This window comes from Pseudomyrmex gracilis, unplaced genomic scaffold, assembly GCF_002006095.1.
Source record: "Pseudomyrmex gracilis isolate BER0280 unplaced genomic scaffold, ASM200609v1 scaffold_704, whole genome shotgun sequence".
Taxonomy (NCBI): Eukaryota; Metazoa; Arthropoda; class Insecta; order Hymenoptera; family Formicidae; genus Pseudomyrmex; species Pseudomyrmex gracilis.
The window spans coordinates 2159-25678 of record NW_018021288.1 but is presented as its reverse complement, the minus strand read 5'-3'; the positions used below and the strand labels follow the sequence as shown (position 1 = coordinate 25678).

The following is a 23520-nucleotide window of genomic DNA, read 5'->3' as shown; positions in this document are numbered from 1 at the left end:
GAACGACGACTACAACCTTTATATTGTTACTTAGGAAGATAATCTTAATAATATATTTGAACGAGAAGCCGATCGAAGGGGGCTCCCCTATTCTGTATATTTACTATAAAGAGATATAATAGAGAGAAAATTGTAATGTTCTTAATTTTCAGCACGTTGTGCTGATAATTAATGTGCTTAATTCTCGCATTGTTGCAATTTCGTCACATTGTTATATTATTCCGTGCCGTGCGGGCTGCTTAGCGGCTATTTTGTAATTTATTTTTACGAAGAAAAAACAACACACTGTACGTAGCTGTTGGATCAAGAAGAGAGAAGAAGAGAAAAGGTAGAGACAGAAAACAGAACAGGGGCGTAAGGCGTCAGAGACATAGAGCACTCGACGATAATTTCGAAGGCGGGCTCAAAAACAGGAAATGCATGCACTTTGACTTCGCAAAACCTGAATCGGAGCTTTCTGTAGAATGACGCGTTCCGTAATGCAAAGGGATGGGCTTCAGTAAGCTCATTTAATCGAATAAGCAAAGAAGAGCGAGCCTGATACGGCAAGAAAAGAGCCCTGAGTCGCTATTATGCCAAAGCATACGTGGCTGCCGTTAATCACTGCGCCACGGGAGAAAGCATATGATTAGCCCACCAATCTAGCGCGAAGAACAGCGCTCAGACAAAAGAGTAATTGCCGAACGAGGTAAGCTCATTATTGCGCGTACCGTGATCCACACAAGTTCCTCGCCTCCGAGCAGTTCCCAGTACGAAGTGAGTGCCGAAGAGCCCCGGGGAAGACTTGAGTGATATCCTTACAAGGAGAAAACAAAAGCCGATTCTACTTGCCAACTACCTGCAAGAAGAGGACCGACGAACGTAAGTAACTGTTGCTCTCTCTCGCATACTTCGTGATTTATATTCTTGGTGGATCGAATTTCGACGGGCTACCCCGCGAGTCCAATACTGATAATAATTATTATAATCTCGAAAAAGTGTTGCGTTGTGTTTAGCGTTCGACAATTGTACGAACTATTCGCGTTTATTTGCTGCTTCTCTCATGTTCTGATATGGTCGCAACAATCCGCGTTTTATCACAGTTCGTTACGTGTAAGCGTTACATATTTATGTTTTTTTTTTTTTTCTGTATTTTGGTATATTGAGCCGATTCCTTCTGTTCCTTGTGTTCATCATAGCGAGCGGACAAACTCTATCAGTATTAATTATTGCCGTAAAATTGTAGCCGACAAGCTGTGATCGCCGAGGTCTGATAAGGAAAACCGTGCGACTAGAGTTGGAAGTGCCAAAAATTAGGAAGTTACGCGGCCGCGCGGCGGTCCACAACAACTACTTTGTCGTGGCCGAGCATCTATTGTATCAACGCTCGAATATTTACTTTGCCGCTACGTACGATCTATTGTCCGCCACTGCCGTATACACGCTCGAACAACTTTTCCGCCGCGACCGCACATCTTCCTTGATAAATGAAACCATTTACAAAATTATGTGACGAAATCTTGCACTAAAATTGTAATTTGCAATTATACAGACATATTTTAGGAAAGAGATGTGTAAAACCATTGATCTTTTCTGAAATATTTGTAGTTGTTTGCAAAATTACTTTCCAAATACTATTTCGGCAAAAGATGAACGATATGGCAAATCATCTTAGCAGTATATTTGCAAAATTAATTTCACAAAGAAATTGTCCAATAATTGAGAAAAGAAATTCAGCTATGTGATGTTTCAAATATGTAGAAATATAATTGCATATGAAGAAATGCAAGAAATCGTTGTCACTCATGATGTCATATTTGTGCAATTTACACAATTTACCTATTGGAAGTATATACTGTGGAACTACATAACGATTTTTTCGTAATTTTTGACAAATATTATTTACAAAATTTTATTTCGACAAAACTGTTGCGTTATGGCGAATCATCTTAGTGCAATCATTGCAAAATCGTCATTCATGATGCCATTTTTGTGCAATATTTTCACAAATGTGCCTATTAGGGTTTGTCCAACTCATCATCCGCCGTGCGCCCGCGTTAACGCACTCCTGCGCAACTGTATCATCTCGCGGTCATTCTCGCGCGACAATCTTAGGGCGAATCGACTCACGATCGCGAGAAACAGGCGTAAAGAAATTGACACACGAATAATTTAAAGATCTTGTGCTCGAATATTAATATTTGCCGGTCTAAGCTCGCGACAAGTAAGTGTCGTCCCGATATTACTGGCGAGCGCTCTGCCAGAAAGAAACCGTAATTTATCTAATAAATTTTTCTTTGTACAGTCCAGCTGATCAAGTTTCTCTACTTGACATAATAGTAAAGAAACTTGATCAGCTGGACTGTTCAAAAAACAATCCGCCTCCTGAGCCCATGCTTTTCCGTATTACAGTTAAACTGAGCTGTCAAGTACTATTGCCCTCGCGTCTAATTATTTAGCGAGCAAAATTCTTGAGAGTAGAGAGTAACGCCGATACTTCGGCGTGAGCATTCACACTTGGCGCCCAACTTCAAGATTTGGTGAGTAACATTTTAAGATATGCTTGAAAAGAAAGTGTGCCGAAGGTGCGCTGCACCTTTGCAATAAAAAGTGAGGTGCGCGTTAATATATATATATATATATATTTATTTATTTTATATACAATGTGTGATTACTCTTGTGTTTTATATAATGTTCTCTATACCTATAAGCAGTTCTCAGTATATTATTTACAAAATATTAAACACTTTATTCGATAAAACTGTTGAAAATGTTATATTTATATTTATACATAAAGTTAGTAATGATAGTATAACTTTATGTTGCTTTATCAAATTGAGAAGAGTTGTTTTTCCAGTATATTATGAGCTAACAAGTACCAGTATGATCAAACTGCGTTAGAATAATTGTTTTAAAAAGTCAAGCGTATATTATGAGAGTAAGCTATTGTCGGAACACATAAAAATATGTTTTTTTGCATACCGCCGTTTGATTGTATGTCACATGCAAATAGTTTTGTATGTAGGTACAAAATAGCGTATCTTGCTATTGCATACCTTATTCTGGTAGAGTACATAATTACTCCGGCAACAATATCAAAACCAAAATTCTTGCACGAAACACTTCATAGTGAAAAAGTTAAGGTAACGCCACCGATCTATGCGCACGTAATTGCGAAATTTGTGATAAATTGTTTGCAAAATTCTTACTCAACGTGAAATTTAATTTGTGACTGCGCGTGACATAGTCAGCAACAACGTCGCTTACGCGCTGTGATTAACAACAATTTAATCATATAAAATCTTCTTTTTTATCAAACATAAAATATGATGTAAACAACTGAAAATAGTACAAAATTATTATGAGTTTCATATGATATTATTATATGAGAGTTAAAGATATTAATTATTAAATTCTTTTTAAATGCGTGTTACTCTCTCTGTCTAATTGTTACACTTTATAGTTCCGTAATTGTTCACAAACAAACATGGATCTTCCAGACCCATTCAAAACACACAATAATTCTACGTAAAGAAAAGTAAATGCTATTTGACGCATCTAACCATTACAACAGTTTTAAATGTCATTATTTTTTATACATAGTATTATTTATAAAAAATCTTTAGACTCTGAAATTTCTAAATTAGAAATATTTGTTTGAACGATTTGATACAAGCGTTTCTACACATTATTTAGTAAAGTTATTGTTAAAAACTAAAACTGAGGATTAATAGTCTCCTTGAAATGTTTATTTAAGGACCTATATTTGATATATACATTAACGTTAACAACAAAAGAAGCAAATATGGACTGCAACAAACAATCTACTTCGTGTAATACAAACAACGAAATTGTTATCTCTGGTATTGCTGGACGATTTCCTAATTCTGATAATATGAAACAACTTCAGGATAATCTTTTCAATGAAATCGATCTTGCTTCGAACGATCATCAAAGATGGAACACTGGTAAGATATTTTTTGTTGAGTGTGGGTGTGTGTGTGAGAAAGAGAAGAACTGAGTGATTGGCTAATTACTGCATAATTCCTTCACATTTCTATTCATTAGCATAAAACGTAAACTTTACACATTTCACGTTCTTATCGAGTAGCTGATCGATGGCGGCGTTTACTCTCGCTAAAGTAATGTATTGAAAGCCTCGTACGTTTATTGTAAGCCAATAAAACAATCTTAAATATAAACTTATCTGAAAACTTAAAACAATCCTAAATGTAAAATGCGATATGTAGCTGCATTTGGCATTAGAAATTGAAAACCGAAAACAAAACGACAAATAGAGCTACTCGATTAATTGCAGTTACACAAGTACACAAATTTCTGAGCTAAAAATGCACTTCGAATTTTTACAGTATATGAAAAGCGATCTATAAGATATTTGATCCGAAATTTAGCGCAAAGTAAATATATTGATGGAAACTATTTGAATTTTGGCAGCTGAGTTTGACATGCCCTCTAGACTCGGCAAGATGAATAACATAGAGAAGTTTGATGCACAATATTTCGACATTTCTATGACTGAAGCTCAAGCATTAGATCCTATGGCTAGAATGTTACTGGAACACACTTATGAAGCAATTATTGATGCTGGACTTAATCCTGAAGAGTTAGATGGAACAAACACTGGAGTATTTGTAGGAGCTTGTTTTTCTTTGACATTTAATGAACTTATGTATAATAAACCTCAGGTACAAAAATTGTTTGATATGATAAATTAAATTACGATAAATATTATAGTATTTCGGTTTTTACTTAAAAATTACTCAATAGAATCATAGAGAAAAACATTGATAACACATATTTCATTATGTTTTCTTACGACACTTTTGTGTGCCATCACTTTCACTTTGATAGAATTTAGGAGCTCTATTAAAAACTCAAGTTTGATTTGAGTTTATAATATATACAAGGTGTCCCAGAATTGATGTGACATCTCTCGTAGGCAGGTAGAAGGAGTAAAACTGAGTCGAAAAGTCCTATACCATTTTGCTAGATTCGCAATAGTTACTGAGATTTTAATTAACAAAGATCCGCGAATAAGCGTGCATCAGGCTGTCTTACGCGCGTAAGACAGCCCAGTGCGCTTCGCGCGCTAACGGTGTTACCCATAGCGACATATGGGAGGAGCTAATATAACAGCATATACTATAACATATACATATTAAAATGTAATTGTGCGAAGCGCGCCGGGCTGTGTGTGAGCACTCCGCGCAGTTCACTGACGTGCGCCTGGCTAAAGATCGGCGCTGATTGGCCTGATTTACTCAACAATTACTCCTTTATTATAAATAATAGAAAAAAATGGTTCGGGACTTTTCGACTCAGTTTTACTCCTTCTACCTGCCTACGAGAGATGTCACGCCAATTCTGGGACACCCTGTATATATATCCATCCAACTTTTTAATTCTGCCATTAATCTACATCTACAATTTATGAAAAAAAAGCGATTTTTGTTTTGTATCTGTGTGCATATGTAATAATAATTCAGGCTCGGAATTGTTTACACAAAATTCCTGATAGAGATAGGCACTTTTGCTGCTTTTTCTTTACTGCTCGTATCAACAATAATTCTGTCTCATGCTTAATAAAAAGCGTGCTAAAAGAGAAGCGCGTTTGCGTCTTGAAACGGTAACCGTCGTTGAAATGTGTACAAGCGAGTAAAGAAAATCAAAGAGGCGTCATTCTTAAAACTTCGGCTGAAGATGCAAATTGTGAGTACTAAAGTATAACCACTTATTAGCAATATCAAAAACTGGAACTGGCTCAGTGGTCTCGCGGCCTGAGTGCAGGGGTTACAAACATGAGGGTGCCAAGTTCGAATCCGCTTATCACCTTAGGATTTTTTTCTGGGTCAGTCTCTTTCAATCGAGTTAATCAAGTGATTGGCGAACTAAATCGGGCCATCAAAAAATTAATTTGAGTAAAATTTCGAATTATTTTCTCTCCCACAAGGCGATCTTAAGAGGGTCCTGGTGCGTACTATATACAGGGTGTCTGACAATTACTTTAAAATCTCTCGTAGGCAGGTAGAAGAAGTAAAACTGACTCAAAAAGTCCTGAACCATTTTTTTCTATTACATATAATAAAGGAGTAATTATTGAATAAATCAATCCAATCAACGTCGACTTTTAGCCGGGCGCACGTTTGTGAGCCGCGCGGAGCGTTCACGCACACCGTGGTTCACTGACATGCGTTCGGCTAAAGGTAGGCGCTGATTAGCTTGATTTACTCAATAATTTCTCCTTTATTATATGTAATAGAAAAAAATGGTTCAGGACTTTTTGACTCAGTTTTACTTCTTCTACCTGCCAACGAGAGATTTCAAAGTAATTGTCGGACACCCTGTATATCATGACTGTTACCTATACAAGTGACATCAACCATAGAACGTCGTTTGAGAAACAAGGACACATATATCAAAAAAAATTATATTAAATTTAAACGTATTAGTCGGTGTTTGTATATTTTTGTCTTCCAAATCGTAGTCTAATAGTCATTACATTTTTGAATGTTATGTTTATCTTGGACATTAATTTGGTTTTTATGCATAATTCTTAAACTGTAAATGCTAGTACAATAAAAGTGGAGGTGATTGTAACTTTAAAAATTGTTGTTAAGTTTTTTATATATTGAAATGTGTCCGAGATTAATTTCATACTTTTCTTTTCTTCTGTAGAGTCGTTTTTCTATCCAAGCAATAAATACAAAATGCAATCTAAAATACGAATTACTCGTTTGATCGGTATAACAGAAAGATCCAGGCCCCAGGCACGAGCCCGATACAGATGGGCAAGCCCACTATGCCGTGTGTATCGCGTGATAGTAGTAGTCTACTGTACAATCCTAACTTGACAGAAGAGAATGGAAAATAAAGAGAAATGCTGAAAGAGACTAGAGACAAAGCAAAAAAAAAGTGGAAAAGAGAATGTGACCCAATTGCTCGTCCGGTTATGAGCACGGTAAAATAATTATGTAAAATTAAAAGTATCAAAAAATGGATATAACCTTGATATGAAAACATTTACAAAATTATGTGACGAAATCTTGCACTAAAATTGTAAATTTGCAACTAATTAAATATATTTTCGGAAATAGATGTAAAAACATTGATCTTTTATAAAATATTTGTGTTTGTTTGCAAAATTACTTTCCAAATACTATTTCGTCAAAGAATAATGATATGGCGAATCATCTTAGTGCAATCATTGTAAAATCGTCGTCACTCATTATGCCATTTTTGTGCAATATTTTCACAATTTGTTTATTAAGAAATATTGACTCAAACAAAAATAGTTTCTATTTATCAAAGTAAATGTAATGGCACGCAAAAGCATAATAAAATATATATATATGTGTATACATATATTTACTCTATATATGTATAGGTATAGAGTAAAAGTGTCTATTACGAGATACCTTTTTGTAAAGGCTTATTATTTACTAAATATGTAATCTTAACTTCTAGTTTTATGTTGAACTTATGGGAAATATATTCAAGGTTTATCACCAAAAATGAGCAATCGATAATATCTATACTTTATTGTATGTAAATTTTTTTTTATCAAAAGTGCCGATTTGCCCATTCAAAAAAAAAGTTTCTAATATGAGACACAAGAAATTTCTTTCCTATAAGAATCTAAGCAACAATAGAACTATCGTCATTCTTAACATATGTTGTTCAGTAGTATGGGACGTTAAAGTGTTTAGATGCTATTGAATATTTCACTGGTTTGCTTCTTACTGTTTTAACAGCCTCTAATTGACTGTAAAACCACGATTGCTTCTTTCTTGCCTCTATGTGAAAATATGATTACTAAACACTTATTAATCCATCAAAGAAAGAACTTGACAAAATAAAAAACTTGACAGTTCTTAATATAAAGTACCTCATATTGAGAGCGACTGCGTGTCTCATATTAGAGAATATAAAATTGTAGAAAGGTAAAGTTTACCGATAAAGTATATACTAAATTTACAAAACTACATGATAAACCACTTATAATGCATGTATACATTTGAGTGAATTGAAATGACAGTGAAGCCTATGACATAAAAGTGGTAAATACATATTTTAAATTTATAATGATTATTTTTCTTATCTGCGCGTACGCGATAACTTCTTCGCAGACACCACGTCACTTTCGGCAATGAACGGCACTACCAAAAAGTTTGACGTTTTTGTGTAAGTGATGTGTTAAAAATATGCAATTATGAATTTGCAGCCATTTACAATAAAATAGCTATCTCGCATTAAGCGACTATCTCATAATAGGCACCTTTAGTTTATATACATGGTGTCCTACAATTAATTTAACAACTCTCGTAAACACGTAAAAGAAGTAAAACAGAGTCGAAACGTCTTATACCATTTTGCTAAATTCGCATTAGTTTTCAAGATCTTAATTAACAAAGATCCGCGAATAAGCATGTATCGGGCTGTCTTACGCGCGTAAGATTGCCCGATGCGTTTCGCGCGCTCACGGTATTACCCGTAGTAACGTATGAAAGGAGCTATAATATAACACCATATACTATAACGTATACATAATAAAAAATAGCCGCGCGAAGCGCGTAAAACAGCCTACTACATGCTTATTCGCGGATCTTTGTTACTTAAGATCTCGATAACTATTGCGAATCTCGCAAAATGATATAAAATTTTTTGACTCAGATTTACTTGTTTTCTCTGCCTACGAGAGATGTTAAAATAATTATCGGACACTTTTTGTATACACATGTACATATGTATGTGTAATTATATTTTATGTGTAATTATAGGTAGCTGAACATGTACATTCATCTGCCAAACTTTTCTTGGCAAACAAGATTTCTTCTTGGTTAAATGTCTCTGGACCATCATACGTTGTAGATACAGCCTGCAGTTCAAGTCTTTTCGCTTTAGCTCATGCGTACACAAGAATGAAAAACGAAGAATGTGATGCGGCCATTGTAGCTGGTGTTAACCTGTGCTTACATCCTTATATAACGTATCAATTCTTTAGTCTTGGTAAAGTTACTTTTTAAATGATACTATTATTACACAGTACATATTTGGTTTTCAAGTTTATCACAAAATATGATAATGATTAACGATGCAAGAAGAGAGAAATAGGAACCAATTACGAGATGAAATGTAATAGATATCTCAATTTCTTTTCACAAAGTCCATTAAACCATAAAATGGGCACTGTTTTTACATTGATTGATAGATCTATTTTATTATCAGAACCCATATATCATCGTAAAAATCTTTATTATGTTATTGACACTCTGTTAACTAATAATCATCCACTCGACTTTATTTTTAAAATAATGAACAGGCTTAAAATGTTGTTCTCTAATAAACTTAATAAAAATCTTAAAAATCATACTCTTTTAGACAACACAGACAAACCACCAACACATTATTGTGTAATTCCATATATATCAAATACTGAGCGTATCTTTGATCCTCTCATAAAAGTAGCAATCAGAAATAATTCACAATTTTTTTATATACAATTTTTTATTATTTTTTATTGTTTTTATATGTAATTTAATTCTTAATTAAACTTTTGATATTTATAATTGCCAATTGTATTAAGTATGTATTTGTAGTTTCCACTGAAGATGACTTTAAATATATAGTCAAAACGTTTAGAATAGTGATATATGTATTAACATTTATTATATTTCATCCCGTAATTATGGTTCCCATTGTCGTCTTCTTGCATCATTAATTTTTGTATCCGGAACCGGAGGTCATTCTCAACATCGTTTTTTCATGATAATGATTATTGACATTAAATTGTGCGGAAAGACATGAATTTTTTCTAGTTCTGTTTTCTTATTGCGTCAGACTGCTTTAGCTGACCATCTTTAGCTGATGATAAACGATCAAATAAGAGCCAAGTGAAATAAATTAGCGCAGTAGCAGGAAACCGCTAAAAAGAATTTATTTCTTTCGCCGCGCATACATGACGCCTAATGTACATTAATAATGCAGAAAATTGACCAGAAAAATAACATGTCCATAAAACAAACTATTATTATTTAAATACTTTTAGGAGTATTGTCCGCTGATGGTTACTGCAGACCTTTTGATGAAAAAGCCAGTGGTTACATGCGGGGCGACACTGTGACAGTGCTGGTTTTGCAGAAAGCAAAAAATGCAAAACGAATTTACGCTACATGTGTTAATGTTAAAACAAATTGCGATGGTTTCAAAGAAGAAGGTATTACATATCCCTCTTTTGAAATGCAGAAAGCTTTACTAGAGGAGTTTTATGAGGAATGCAAAATTGCACCTTCTGAGATATCTTATATGGAAGCTCATGGAACTGGTACTGTAGTAGGCGATCCAGTAGAAGTTAAAGCTATTGATCACGCTTTCTGTAAAAACAGAAATAGTCCTTTATTGATGGGCTCAATAAAATCAAATCTTGGACATTCTGAGCCTGCTAGCGGTCTCTGTCAAATAGCAAAAGTATGTAGATATATACATGATAAGCTATAATAAATGACCCATTTTTACTTCGTTGTATACTGTTTCTACAAAAAGTTCAAAATATAAATTCTAAGATTTTGAAAACATACGATAGTTGTTATTAGTTTGAATAGCTGTGCATACGAACAACGCATGTTCATGTGTGTATTTGCTTTAAACGCTTAGCGCTTTAAGAAGCAATCTAGTTCTATTGTCTAAAGCAAAACCGCTGAAACGCATCTCTTATTGTGAAAATCAGTCAGTTAATGTCTAAACGGTATACCATTTTTTTAAACATTACACTCTGCATCTTTCACGCTTAGAAACTCGTCTCGCAAATCTCTTTTCCGTTTTCAAATTCTTTTGTTGTTTTTTTATATAAAAATGCGTCGAATAACAGAAATTTACCATTTGAAACTTTCCTGCAAAAACTTAGCAGCAACTTTTTAAGCCTGAAAGTAATGTAAGACTTTTTATAAAAGCCTTCTAGATCGTATTTTTAGTTATCTTACACTTAATCAGCTGCATGAAATAAATTTGGCCGTGGTTTAAAATAACCGCAAAGTGTTAAAATTATGTTATTGTCACTCGATAATATATACGCAATATAAGCAATGATGCGCAATTTGTAGAAATTCAACAAAGAGTGAGGGTAACATCTGATAAAAGTCATAGAAACAACTCGATTCTGAAAAGTTGAGTCAAGGGAAACTCTGCTGTAACGTAATAATAGTACACATAATTGTAAATNTTACAGGTACTGATAGCAATGGAAACTGGTAAAATTCCAGCAACTCTGCACTTCAAATCACNGCGAAAAGATCTTACTGCTGTTCTTGAAGGTAGAATTAAAATTATTACTGAACTTACACCTTGGAATGGCGGGTACGCAGGTGTAAATTCTTTTGGATTTGGTGGCGCAAACTGTCATGTATTATTAAAATCAAATCCGAAAAATAAGATNAAAAAACTAGACGACTTACCTAGACTTGTAATTGTGTCTGGTCGTACTGAAGAAGCTGTTAAAACGATTCTGGATGATGTAAGAGCTTAGAAATTATATTAATCAAGAATCAAAAAAATTTTTTTTTCATTTTTATTTAACCAAAATTAGATTAATTCTGGAGCTTTAAATTTTGAGATTGGCTTGTGCAAAAGAAATAAGTAGATAGTGTTTCGAAAACTTGTCAACGTCAACTGCAAAAATACGGGTTCCCATTTAAAAATTTTGTAAGTAAATTTAGCACAAAGGGGGAGATAATTTTCAGATCAAATGTCAGCATCTAAGAAGTTCTGAAACATAATTTTTTGTATTTCTCATATTTTTTGAGATATTTGTCTGACGCAAGTAATATGAAACATTAGAGTGTTTTGTATAGTCCAAACTAGCTAAATTTCTCGGAAAGTAGACTCAGTTTTAAAAACAATGTTTGAAACAAAAGGTGCAAAGTATACAACTATATATTTACTGATGTTAATAAGTTGACCTTGGATAATGTCACGGTCACATCGATTTTTGTACATAGAACCTTTTTATTGCATATTCTTGTAGCTGATTGACATTGAGGCGGTTGTGAAACACTAGTTACAAGCTATTTTTTGATGAGTACTTGCAGAATGACTTTATGAGTCCTTATATCTTGAAACAATTTACTTTTTTTTATTGTTTTTGGTTTTTTTAATTAACGTATTTTATTTCGTTATAGGTGCATAATCGGCCGGTAGATACAGAATATATTGCTCTTTTACACAGCACTTATAATAAAAATATAGAACGTCACCCGTATAGAGGATATACTATAGTTGGATTAACAGAAGATCATAGGTCAATTAATAAGCTAGAATGTTATTTAAATATAAGTAAACAAATTTGTTTTCTATTTCCCGGAACAGACGTCATATGGAGTAATATAGGTATTTATTTAAATAAATTATTATACATGATTTACAAAATATATAAAGTATTATATAAAATATATAAAATACTTATGAAATATATAAAGTATTATATGTGTATACACACTCATACGCACACATGTATGTATTGTACACGAACACGCTCACTCTAAAAATGCTGAAAAACTATCATTTTCAATTTATGTCAATATATTCTTTGCTNTATTTATTTATATTCGTTGTTAATTTATTTTTTTTATGCTATATGATCTCTAACCATAATTCAGTAAATCAATGACTGTGAAATGTTTGACACACAATGATGTAGATTTGTTTTATATGAATTGTGTTTGGATAATGTTTTCATTTTTTTTACCAATTAGAGAACTTTAGGTTCTGAAGTTTAAACTAGAAATATATAAACGGTAATAAGAGCCGTTCGCTGNATGTTGTGTGTAAATATACGTGTGTATATATATGTATATATATATATCTATATGTATTCACGAGTAAATCTTACACGTGAGTTTCCAAATCAATTTTTTTATTTCTTTTTTTCACCATTTATTATATCCACCTCAGAAGGTTGAAAATATAACTAAANTATTTCGGATTGCATACTTGTCACATTATTACTTATTTTCACGTTACATTTTGGTTTGTACTTGCCGTTAATTACTATTTCTTGCTTTTCTTTACATCACAACAAACTCAAAAGAGCTCTTTATATATTTGGTCTTGTTGTTAATTTATTTGAAATATATATAAATTTCTTGTTTATTTAAGCATGTTTTTGTTTGAATGTTCACTTTGAATTCATGCATATGAATAATATTTTTATGTGTTATTTTTCAGGCAAAGAATTANTGAAACTACCAATAATTGTCAAAACAATTCAGAAATGTGATGAAGCACTAAAACCATATGGTATATGTGTCACAGACATTTTATTAAATAAAAAGGAAACTACTTGCAATGACAGTATAAAATCATTCGTGGCAATCATTAGTATTCAGGTAAATATAGAAAAAAAAACTTTAGTTTGTAGAAACTTTAGTTTTGTATATTTACAATTTCCTTTTTATATTTGTTGAATTGTGGCGACTGCGTGACACAAGTACGTCTAATCTAAAATTAAAATGTGTGTATTTTATATTTTACTAATTTTGCACACATATACAACATATATCTAGTTTTTGGCATTTAAACCAGCCAGTAAATCGTATTTCGATAGAGTAGTTCTGATGATATGATATATTATCTATAATAGAATATGTTATGTTACTTTTATATAGATTGCAATGGTAGATCTTTTACTACATATTGGAATTGTGCCCGATTATGTACTTGGTCAGTCGATTGGTGAACTTTTGTGCGGATATGTGGATGAACTTTTTACTGTTGANGAAACAATTTTAATGGCGTATTATATGAGTGTTGCGTTTGATAAAATAAAAGTAGAACAGGTAAGTAAGTGTAAGTACTTTATTCTGTGTACATACGCATGTTACTGTATTGTTATGTGTTTTTTTCAGTGTGATTATATTTCTGCTGCTTCTAATCAGTATTCAGAATCTACTAGATTAAATCTACTAGAATATCTGAATCACATAGCACCATATAAATCTATGAAAAATTTTAAGTATAGTAAGAAATGGTTAAACAAGTTTTTGCCTCACAANAAAATATACAACTCATTTACGCAGNTATCTGCTGCAGAATATTATGCACACAGTGCAGTATATTCGTCACTTGAAGAAATTTTACCTATGATTCCGAAAAATGTGGTAGTTATTGAAATAATATCATATAATAAGTGGCAATTTTTTATGAAAAACTGTTTAGATTCAAACTATATTTCATTATCTCAACACGGTCAACAAAATAATATAGATAGCATTTTGAAAGGAATTGGCAATCTTTATACTATCGGATGTCAACCGCAAGTTGCAAACTTATATCCGCCAATACAATTTCCAGTCAGTCGTGGAACACCAATGATATCTCCTCTAATAAAGTTTGTTTGTTTTTTTGTTTTGATACAAAATAAGGATTAATTTTACCTAATATTATATATAGTTATATATTTTATATAGTTATATAGTTTATATTTTATTGCTGTTATAGATGGGATCACTCTGAAAATTGTTACGTTGCAAACTTTCTAAATAAGAAAAAACCTAACATTAGAGAAACAATTCAAGAGATTACACTCAAAGATTCCAATTTGAAATATATGTATGATCATGTAATTGACGGTAGGATTCTATTGCCAGCTTCAGGTTATCTGATTTTAATTTGGAAAATGATTGGAACAATGTTATGCTGTAACTATAAAAATATACCAATTATATTTGAAGATGTTAACTTTCTTCGTGCTACTTACTTATCAAAAACGACTACTGTTAAACTGACTCTTTCAATACAAAAAGGTAAAAGTTTATTTAGTATGTTTGTTTTTCATTCTTTCACCTCTCTCTCTCTCTCTCTCTTTCTCTCTTTCTTTCTTTCTCTTACAGACACACACACATACAAAAAAATTTATTATACATATGTTTCTTTCTCTATTCTTTTCCTATTAATTATTATATAGGCAGCAATCAGTTTGAAATTAGTGAAGAAACTACTGTTGTTGTTACTGGAAAAGTGTGGATTCCACATGATATTGCAAATCATAACTTATTTATTCATAATTTAAAAGAACCTGAATATAACGTTACAAAATGTATGAATACCAAGGATATTTACAAAGAATTACGACTTCGTGGTTATCACTATTATGGTATATTTCAAGGCTTGAAAAGTGCATCAATTTCAGCAAAAATGGGATATATTACATGGTCAGACAATTGGACAGCATTTATTGACAACATGCTGCAGATGAAAATTTTGTTACTAGATTCAAGAAGTCTTTTCGTACCAACAAGAATTCGTAAATTAGTAATTGATCCTCAATTACACATAAAGCAAATACAAACTACGGCTGATGAAAAAGCGAGTAAGTATAGTATACTGAAATATACTCCACATATCATATTTTATGGATAAAATTTGTACGATAAAATGTAACTAAAAAATAATATAAAGAAAACAAGAAACTTTCTGCACACACATACACACACACATTTAATACTTTTAATATTATCACATATGTTGTCATGGCAAAAGATCTAAATTACATATGTGCAATATCTGTTACCATGCCCACTAACAGACATTTCAAAGTATTATCACAAACATTCTTCTACATCGAGTGTTTTTTGTGAAACAATTATCGACAATCTCTCTTCTGTCTCTACCATTATACATCTCTATTATGCTATCTCACTCTCTTTTCTTTTTCAATTTCTTTACTGAAGATATACAATATTTATTTCAGACTTTTCTGTACGCGTTTATGATTCTCTGGACGTTATAATATCTGGAGGAATAGAAATTTATGGCGTTATGGCTACATATATACCTCGACAAGTTACTGAACCTATTCATGATGAATATTGTTTTATTGCTCATTGTGATCGTGCTGTCATGTCTCTAACAGAAATTATACAAATATCAGCGCATATCTCGCTTGAATGTAATTCAGTACTACAAACAAATTTTATTGAAATAATTGAAGATGTTGACACAGTTACAGAGCAAGATCTAATCTCTACAATCCTTTATGACATTTTAAATAATTTGCCAATGATCGAACCAAATGTTACATTAATTGCTCCAGCTAATCGTTTCAAAAATAATGAATTATCTCCAAATATCAAGCAGACCGACAATTTGACAAAAGATAACAATTTCCTAATGATTATTGTTTTCAAACTTTTAACAAAAAACAAAAGTGAATTAATCAATACATTATTGTCTACATTAAAGGAAGGTTGCTTTGTGCTGTCAAGAGAAAATCTCACTGAGTCCTACAATTATACATTATTACAACAATATAAGTTGAATATAGTTTTAGAGAAACGTACAGAGAAAGAAGCATTTGTGCTTTTAAGAAAAACACAAAGCATTGTACCGCAAGAAGTTATATATATAAATAACTTTGACTTTTCGTGGATTAACAACTTGAAGTCTGTATTAAACATGGATGATAAATTAAACGCATCCACAAGAACAATATTAGTTGCGGACGATTTTGAATGTGGCATATTGGGTTTTATCAATTGTTTACGAAAAGAGCTGAACAAAACAGATGACAAGATTAGATGTGTATTTATCCAAGATGAAAATGCGCCGAAATTCTCTTTACAAGACTCTCTCTACATAAACCAATTACACTTGGACTTGCCTATTAATATTTTACGCCCCAACAAAGTTTGGGGATCGTATAGACATCTTCCGTTACCACAACTAAAACCAAAATTGGTACAGCATGGTTATGTCGCTCAGAGTGTATGTTCATATAAATTTATAAATTAATTTATGATATTTACCTATTGTGTATTTTTTATTACAACAGTATTGAATATTTGTTGTAGGTGCGAGGTGATTTGAGCAAGTTGCGTTGGGTTGAAGGCCCGATATCTCCTGATTACAAACAAGAAAATCTCGTACGTGTAGTTTACGCATCACTTAATTTCAAGGATATTGTGATAGCTACCGGTAGAATTTCTTTAGAGATTTTTGGAAACGCAAGAAGTATCGATTCTCTCTTAGGATGTGAATTTGTCGGGTACAATGCAGCTGGTAAAAGAATAATGGGAATATCTACTGTAAGGTATGGAAAACACAAATTTATTAGTTGTTACAGTTTATATACAAAACAGTTATTTTCAATAATTCAATTTTACAAGATTAAGCTGATCGATGCAATTCACAATCCTTTCCTGTATAATTCTAAGGTTTGACACGAGTTGCGCGACCTTATTTAAGTCGGGACATACAAACAAAATTAAAGTTACTTGAATTTTGATAGTAAAAACAATCTATTTAAATATTATTCAGTTATGTGATTATGCACTTTCTGTGCATGCGTATGTGCGTGCACCGCACATAATTTTTTATCTATGTATGGATAAAAATTAATTTTAGAGATTTTTACAGATAGAAAAATCAATGCTTTACGTATGACTAAAAGCTACGCCAACTAATATTTTGTTATTGCTTTTCTATGAGAGTAAAATGCTACTGTGTTGTTTCTTGTAACGCGTAACGCATTGAATGTTCTGTCTACAGACTCCAAAGTTTACTGTTAAAACATAGAGAATTATAATATGTGTATTTTATAAAGTACTACTTTAAGTAAACCATTTTAGAGGAATCACGAATCTTATTGTGGCTGATCCACAACTTTCTTGGATCATTCCTGACAAATGGACGTTTGAAGATGCTGCAACTGTCCCAATTGCATATTGTACGAGTTATTATGCTTTGTACACACGTGGAAACTTAAAGAAAGGAGATAAAATTCTTATACATTCCGGCACTGGTGCCGTTGGGCAATCTGCAATTTATCTCGCGCTTTTTGAAGGATGTGAAGTTTTTACAACTGTAGGAACACCTGAAAAACGAAACTTTATAAGAGAAAAATTTCCTTCTATNCCTGAAGATCATATAGGAAATTCTCGAGACACCAGCTTCGAACAAATGATTAGTCAACAAACAANAGGTCGAGGTGTGGACATCGTGCTAAATTCTTTAGCAGAAGACAAACTGCAAGCATCTATTCGGTGTTTGGCAAGAGGTGGTCGATTTTTAGAAATTGGAAAGTATGATTTACTATCTAACAATACAATAAATTTAAAAAAATTTTCAAAAGGCATTAGTTTTTATGGAGTTATGTTAGATAAAATATTTATTAGTACTGATGCAACCAGAAAAATAAATATTCGTAACTCGATAAACACTATGATTCAGCGTGGAGCGATCGTACCACTTGTAAGTGAAGTTTTTGAACAACATGAAGTAGAAACCGCTTTTAAACATATGGCAGCTGCAAAACATATAGGAAAAGTAAGTTAAAGTAATCCTAAAATTACAATTTTCAAACAAAATGTAATACTGTGTATAGCAACTAAAGGCGGTCGCGTCATGCGTGATCGAGGTTGTATATTTCATATATACATTACTTAAAAAAATACTTATTTAGAATTTACATATAAACGTTTCAGTATACTTATACCGATTTACACAGTGGTTTTTTCCACCATAAATTTCAAATAAAAAAGTTTAAGTAAAAACATTCTTAGCAAAATGTTACTTAACTCTTAAGATTTAAGTAGAATTGAATATGTGGCTTTACTAGATTATTCAGTTCCTGTTATTAATCTGCTATCGATAGTTCGATAAAGACAATTGCTATTTGGTGACAAAAACTTTAGCCCTAATTATTTTGCAANCAGCTTTCAATGTTTTGCGATATTCTTGCAACCAACAATATTGTAGCCANCTCTTTACAAATTGTTATCAATTTATTTAGTTATTTAATTAAAAATTAAAACCAATTACTGAATAGAAATGTAAAAATAAAAGCACCACATAATTTTGGGTCATGTGTCGTGAAAATATATTTTATTAAAACATATATTTTATTTTGTGTGTTTCTGTCTCAATACAAAGAACAGTTGAAATATAACTTCACTAAAACCTTTTAAATTTAGTAAGACTTTTAACTTTAAATATAATTTTGAAATATAACTTTATTGAGACTTTTTATTTTCCCTTTTAGGTACTTATAAAAGTACGTACAGAAGAGGAAGATGAGGACGCTCCTATTCTCGCGTATCCTCAATATTTCTGTCATGAACATAAATCTTATATTATTTTGGGTGGATTAGGCGGTTTTGGCCTGGAATTAACTGACTGGTTGATTCTTCGTGGCGCTCGAAAAATTATACTCATTTCACGAAATGGTATAAAGAACGGTTATCAACTGTCAAGAGTAGAGTTATGGAAATCGTATGGAGTAAATGTGCACATAATGACAGGCTTTGACGCATCTACTCATGAAAATTGTGCTTCCATTTTACGTTTTGCCAACACATTAGGACCAGTAGATGCTATATTTAATCTCGCAGTTGTGCTAAAAGATAATATTTTCACGAATCAAACNCCGGAAACATTTGAAGAAACATTTCAGTCGAAAGCTCTAGCTACAAAGCAACTGGACGATTTGTCTAGAAAAATGTGTCCTCATCTGCGACATTTTGTGGTATTTTCATCTGTTTCTTGTGGAAAGGGAAATCCTGGACAAACTAACTACGGTATGGCCAATTCGATAATGGAAAGAATCTGCGAAAAAAGAGCGCAAGATGGATTACCTGGCATGGCTATTCAATGGGGTGCGATAGGTGATGTCGGTCTTGTCGCTGACATGCAACAAAACAATAAAGAACTAGTTATCAGTGGAACATTGCAACAACGAATATCATCTTGTTTACAATCACTAAACACTTTCTTAATGCAGAATCGACCGATTGTAAGCAGTATGATTGTAGCTACAAAATCGAAAGCTTCTGGAGATATTCTGCACGTTGTGATGAACATTATGGGTAAATATACAAATTACTATATTATAAACTCTTCTCTTTCTTTCTTTCTTTGTATCAACAATAACATTGATTTTTTTTTCCATTATCAAATGGTACTTTTACATGTTTGTATATAAATTTCATACTTAACGCTCTCTCTTTGTCTCTCACACACATAGGATTAAAAACTCTAAAAGGAGTTGGAGAACAGGTACTCTTGTCTGAACTCGGTATGGATTCTATGATGAGTTTAGAAATTAAGCAAACAATAGAAAGAGAATTCAGTGTCTTTTTCACAATCCAACAAATTCGCAATCTCACCTTTGCTAAGCTCAAAGAAATAGCTAAAAAAGATATGTACGACCAAAAGAATATTGAAAAACAACTTGACACAAATAACTCGCAACATATAAAAGTCTTTAATCTTTTCCGGTTAATATCTGACTTAGATATATTTTCAAACATTTGTATAGAGCTCTCTACACAACGAGAAGTAGGTAGAAACCAAGTATTTCTTTTGCCAGGAATTGAAGGATTTGCTAACGTATACAACTCAATAGCTTCAAAAATTAAAGCTCCTGCACTATGCCTACAACATAGTTCTATTAATCTTCCTGAATCTGCTCAATCTGTAGTACACTCAGCCACTGATCTTCTACCTGTATGTAGTGAAATAGAAACTTTTACATCTAGAAATGAAATTATAAGTTTTATGGTGTTTACAAGCAATATTAATTACAAAAATCCTGTATTTTTTAGCATATTTTATCAAAACTAACAGATTCTACAGAATTTGTAATTGGCGCATATTCCTATGGATCTCTTATTGCTATTGAAATGGTAAAACAATTAGAAGCTAAAAACTTTCGAGGGCGATTAGTATTAATCGACGGAACTCCCAAGTACTTAAAACTCTTACAGGAAACATTTTTCCCTTTTACCAATAATCAAGAATTTCAACTTATTGTGTTAAAACAAATAATGGATGTGTTTAATATACCTGTATCAGAAATGGTATGTAATATATAATATTACACATACATGTGTGAAAGACAAACATACATATTATACAATATATCATATACACATACATACATATATATATATATATATATATATATATATATAGCGCTGACACATTAAAACTATGGCAAATAGAAACATATTCTATACGTTTAACATTTACTAACAGTTGTTTAATATTTGTTTCAGATTATATCAGAAATGAGTAAATATGTTACCTGGGAAGAAAAAGTAAATATTTTAATCAAAAATAAGTCTGAAATAACCAATACGATTTCTACTGATTCTATTAAAATATTTTGTACAACAATTTACAAACATTTAATTGCTATTCGAGAATATGATATGTCTTCATTGGTTTCAATCCGGTCACCTATAATATTATTGAAAGCAACAAATTCATTACTTCCTTCGGTAGAAGAAGATTTCGGTCTAAATAAAGTAATTTAGCACATATTCCACTTTTCTTATGTAATATATATTTTTGTCCTACCTTATATATTTTTATATAACAGATGTATTTTTGCAGATAAGCAAAAATGTACAAATTCACTACGTAGATAGCGATCATATATCAATAATTAATACTGAACAGGTTGCAGCTGCTATTAATGGACAAATAAAACAAGAGCAATAAATAGTTTATCGTCGAGAAAAATAACAAGAGAATGTAAAAGTATGAAGTAATTTGCTGTCAATTTAGCAAAAACAAACAATTATCTGGAAAAGATATGCAAAATTTCTGGAAGAGTGCGCAATTTCAAAAAAAATTTATATACCAAGTGTCTTAATATACATGAATCTAATAATGACTATTTAGTGGAAACTATGACTCTACTAATCTCATCATTAATGTAACGATATCAAAATTGATTTAATTTAACTTTGCGGACTCAAGCATATAAAAAATAGGTAAATGTTGTAAAAACAGACAATTGTTTTCAGGAAATTTTTTGTTTTCTGTAAATTGACAGCAAATTATTATTATTGCTTTTTCCTTGCTGTGTTGTTTTGAACACACTACGGGTTGTGAGTTGTGACTAAAAAATACGGATTGTGATTTAAAAAACTATTTTTTGTAAATCAAAATAAAATGGATTTTGAAGAGAAATTTACATATATTGATTTTCTAAAGATGCATCTCAACATACATTACTATTTACAAAAGAATTACCAAGAAAGTACAAAGAACCAAATTTTAAAATTTATTAAATTATTACTTTTAAACATTAATGTCTTTGATAAAGCCAGTATTTATTCGATTCTTAACCCATTTGCATCACAGAGAAAAGTCAAAAATTCGTTCTTATTACCAAAATTTTTTTTTACTGTATTTAAATTTTAATGAAAATGTCTAAGAGCGTAGAAGGAAAATAAAGTGCGTGAGGGGCCCCACCGCTGGACAGGTCTGGTATAAATAATATGCGCTTTGGTGATAAATGCCTAAGTAAAATGCGCGCATATATGCGCTTATGATGCAAATGGGTTAATGAATAAGTTACCATAACTAGTGCAAACAATAGCGTTCGTGGAACATACCTAGAAATAACTACATTTTCTTTTTTCAAGATTACTAGTGTAGCATAATCTTGTATTTATACAGCAAAACAAAAGAAGTATTCAAAGATATGTTGTGCACATCAAATCAAGACTTTGCTTTAGATTTCACTCTGCTGTGTATCAAAGTAAATAGTGTAGCAACAGGTGCTTTTCAGGTAATGACACAAGCCGAAACAAAAATTAGTTTATTTTTATTTTTCAATGAATATTGAGAGAACAGAATGATTTTTGTGTTGATTTGTGTCGCTAACTGGAAAGCATCCACATGCAAGCAAAGAAACACAGCGAAAGTACAGAAACAAATAAAAAGTGTATCGTTACAAAAGATATAATAGAGCTGATATTAAACAGAATCTGCTATTATAGTTACTGATATCTTTGTGATGTCTCTTTGTTTCAAACAATATGACGTCTTTTGTACCGATTCAAGTGACCGTCTTATAGACTGTGAAGAAAATGTAATACGGATTTAAATTATAAAGTGATATTTGCAAGGCCGAAGCTCAGACTTTAGCATAATGGAAAACGCATAAAAGAATCGACCAATCAAAGCATTCTAGAACAAGAAGTAAAGAATGAAAATAAAAGACTGAGTTGATTGATTCTTTTATATCTTTTGCGTTGTACATTACGCGAAAGTCTGTGCTTCAACTCATACCGTCTATCATAATTATGTATGACTATATCTAAATCATATTTGTTGTACTTTATATATGATGCACACCGTATATATACTTAAATATATACTGTAATGACTTATACGTAATTACATAGGAGACTAACAGAAATTTATATAAAATTATACAAAAAATATTGTAAACATTAAATATATATAAAGGGTGATTCATAACAACCCGTTATCCTTGAAAATACATAGTTTTGATTAAATTCTAATAAAACTTCTTATTTGGCAAAACTTTGTTTGAAGCTTCTATTTTTTGAGTTATTAATAAAAANAATTGACTTACCACAAGTCGAATACAAGAGGTAGACAGGGATGACGCATCTCGCGCGACCGATTATGTGTGGTGCCTGACGTGATCAGCTGATCGTTACACACTGGCCGCGTTCAGCAGACACAACAGTTGCACAACAGTTGAGAGATGAT

The 23520-nt window shown here is 32.0% G+C and overlaps 1 protein-coding gene across 1 annotated transcript; it reads left to right on the top strand.

The window, feature by feature from the left end:
* Nucleotides 1–713: 713 nt before the first annotated feature.
* Nucleotides 714–23183, top strand: LOC109861364 (fatty acid synthase-like). Its single transcript, XM_020440988.1, has 21 exons — nucleotides 714–861; nucleotides 2392–2519; nucleotides 3737–3947; nucleotides 4435–4685; nucleotides 8778–9006; nucleotides 10046–10464; nucleotides 11222–11506; nucleotides 12171–12378; nucleotides 13216–13376; nucleotides 13656–13826; nucleotides 13896–14377; nucleotides 14488–14792; nucleotides 14954–15358; nucleotides 15740–16752; nucleotides 16839–17077; nucleotides 17616–18312; nucleotides 19028–19850; nucleotides 20009–20490; nucleotides 20589–20843; nucleotides 21042–21293; nucleotides 21382–23183. The coding sequence occupies exons 3-21, from the start codon at nucleotides 3785–3787 to the stop codon at nucleotides 21487–21489; spliced, it is 6948 nt and encodes a 2315-aa protein (XP_020296577.1). The 5' UTR covers nucleotides 714–861; nucleotides 2392–2519; nucleotides 3737–3784; the 3' UTR covers nucleotides 21490–23183.
* Nucleotides 23184–23520: the final 337 nt, after the last annotated feature.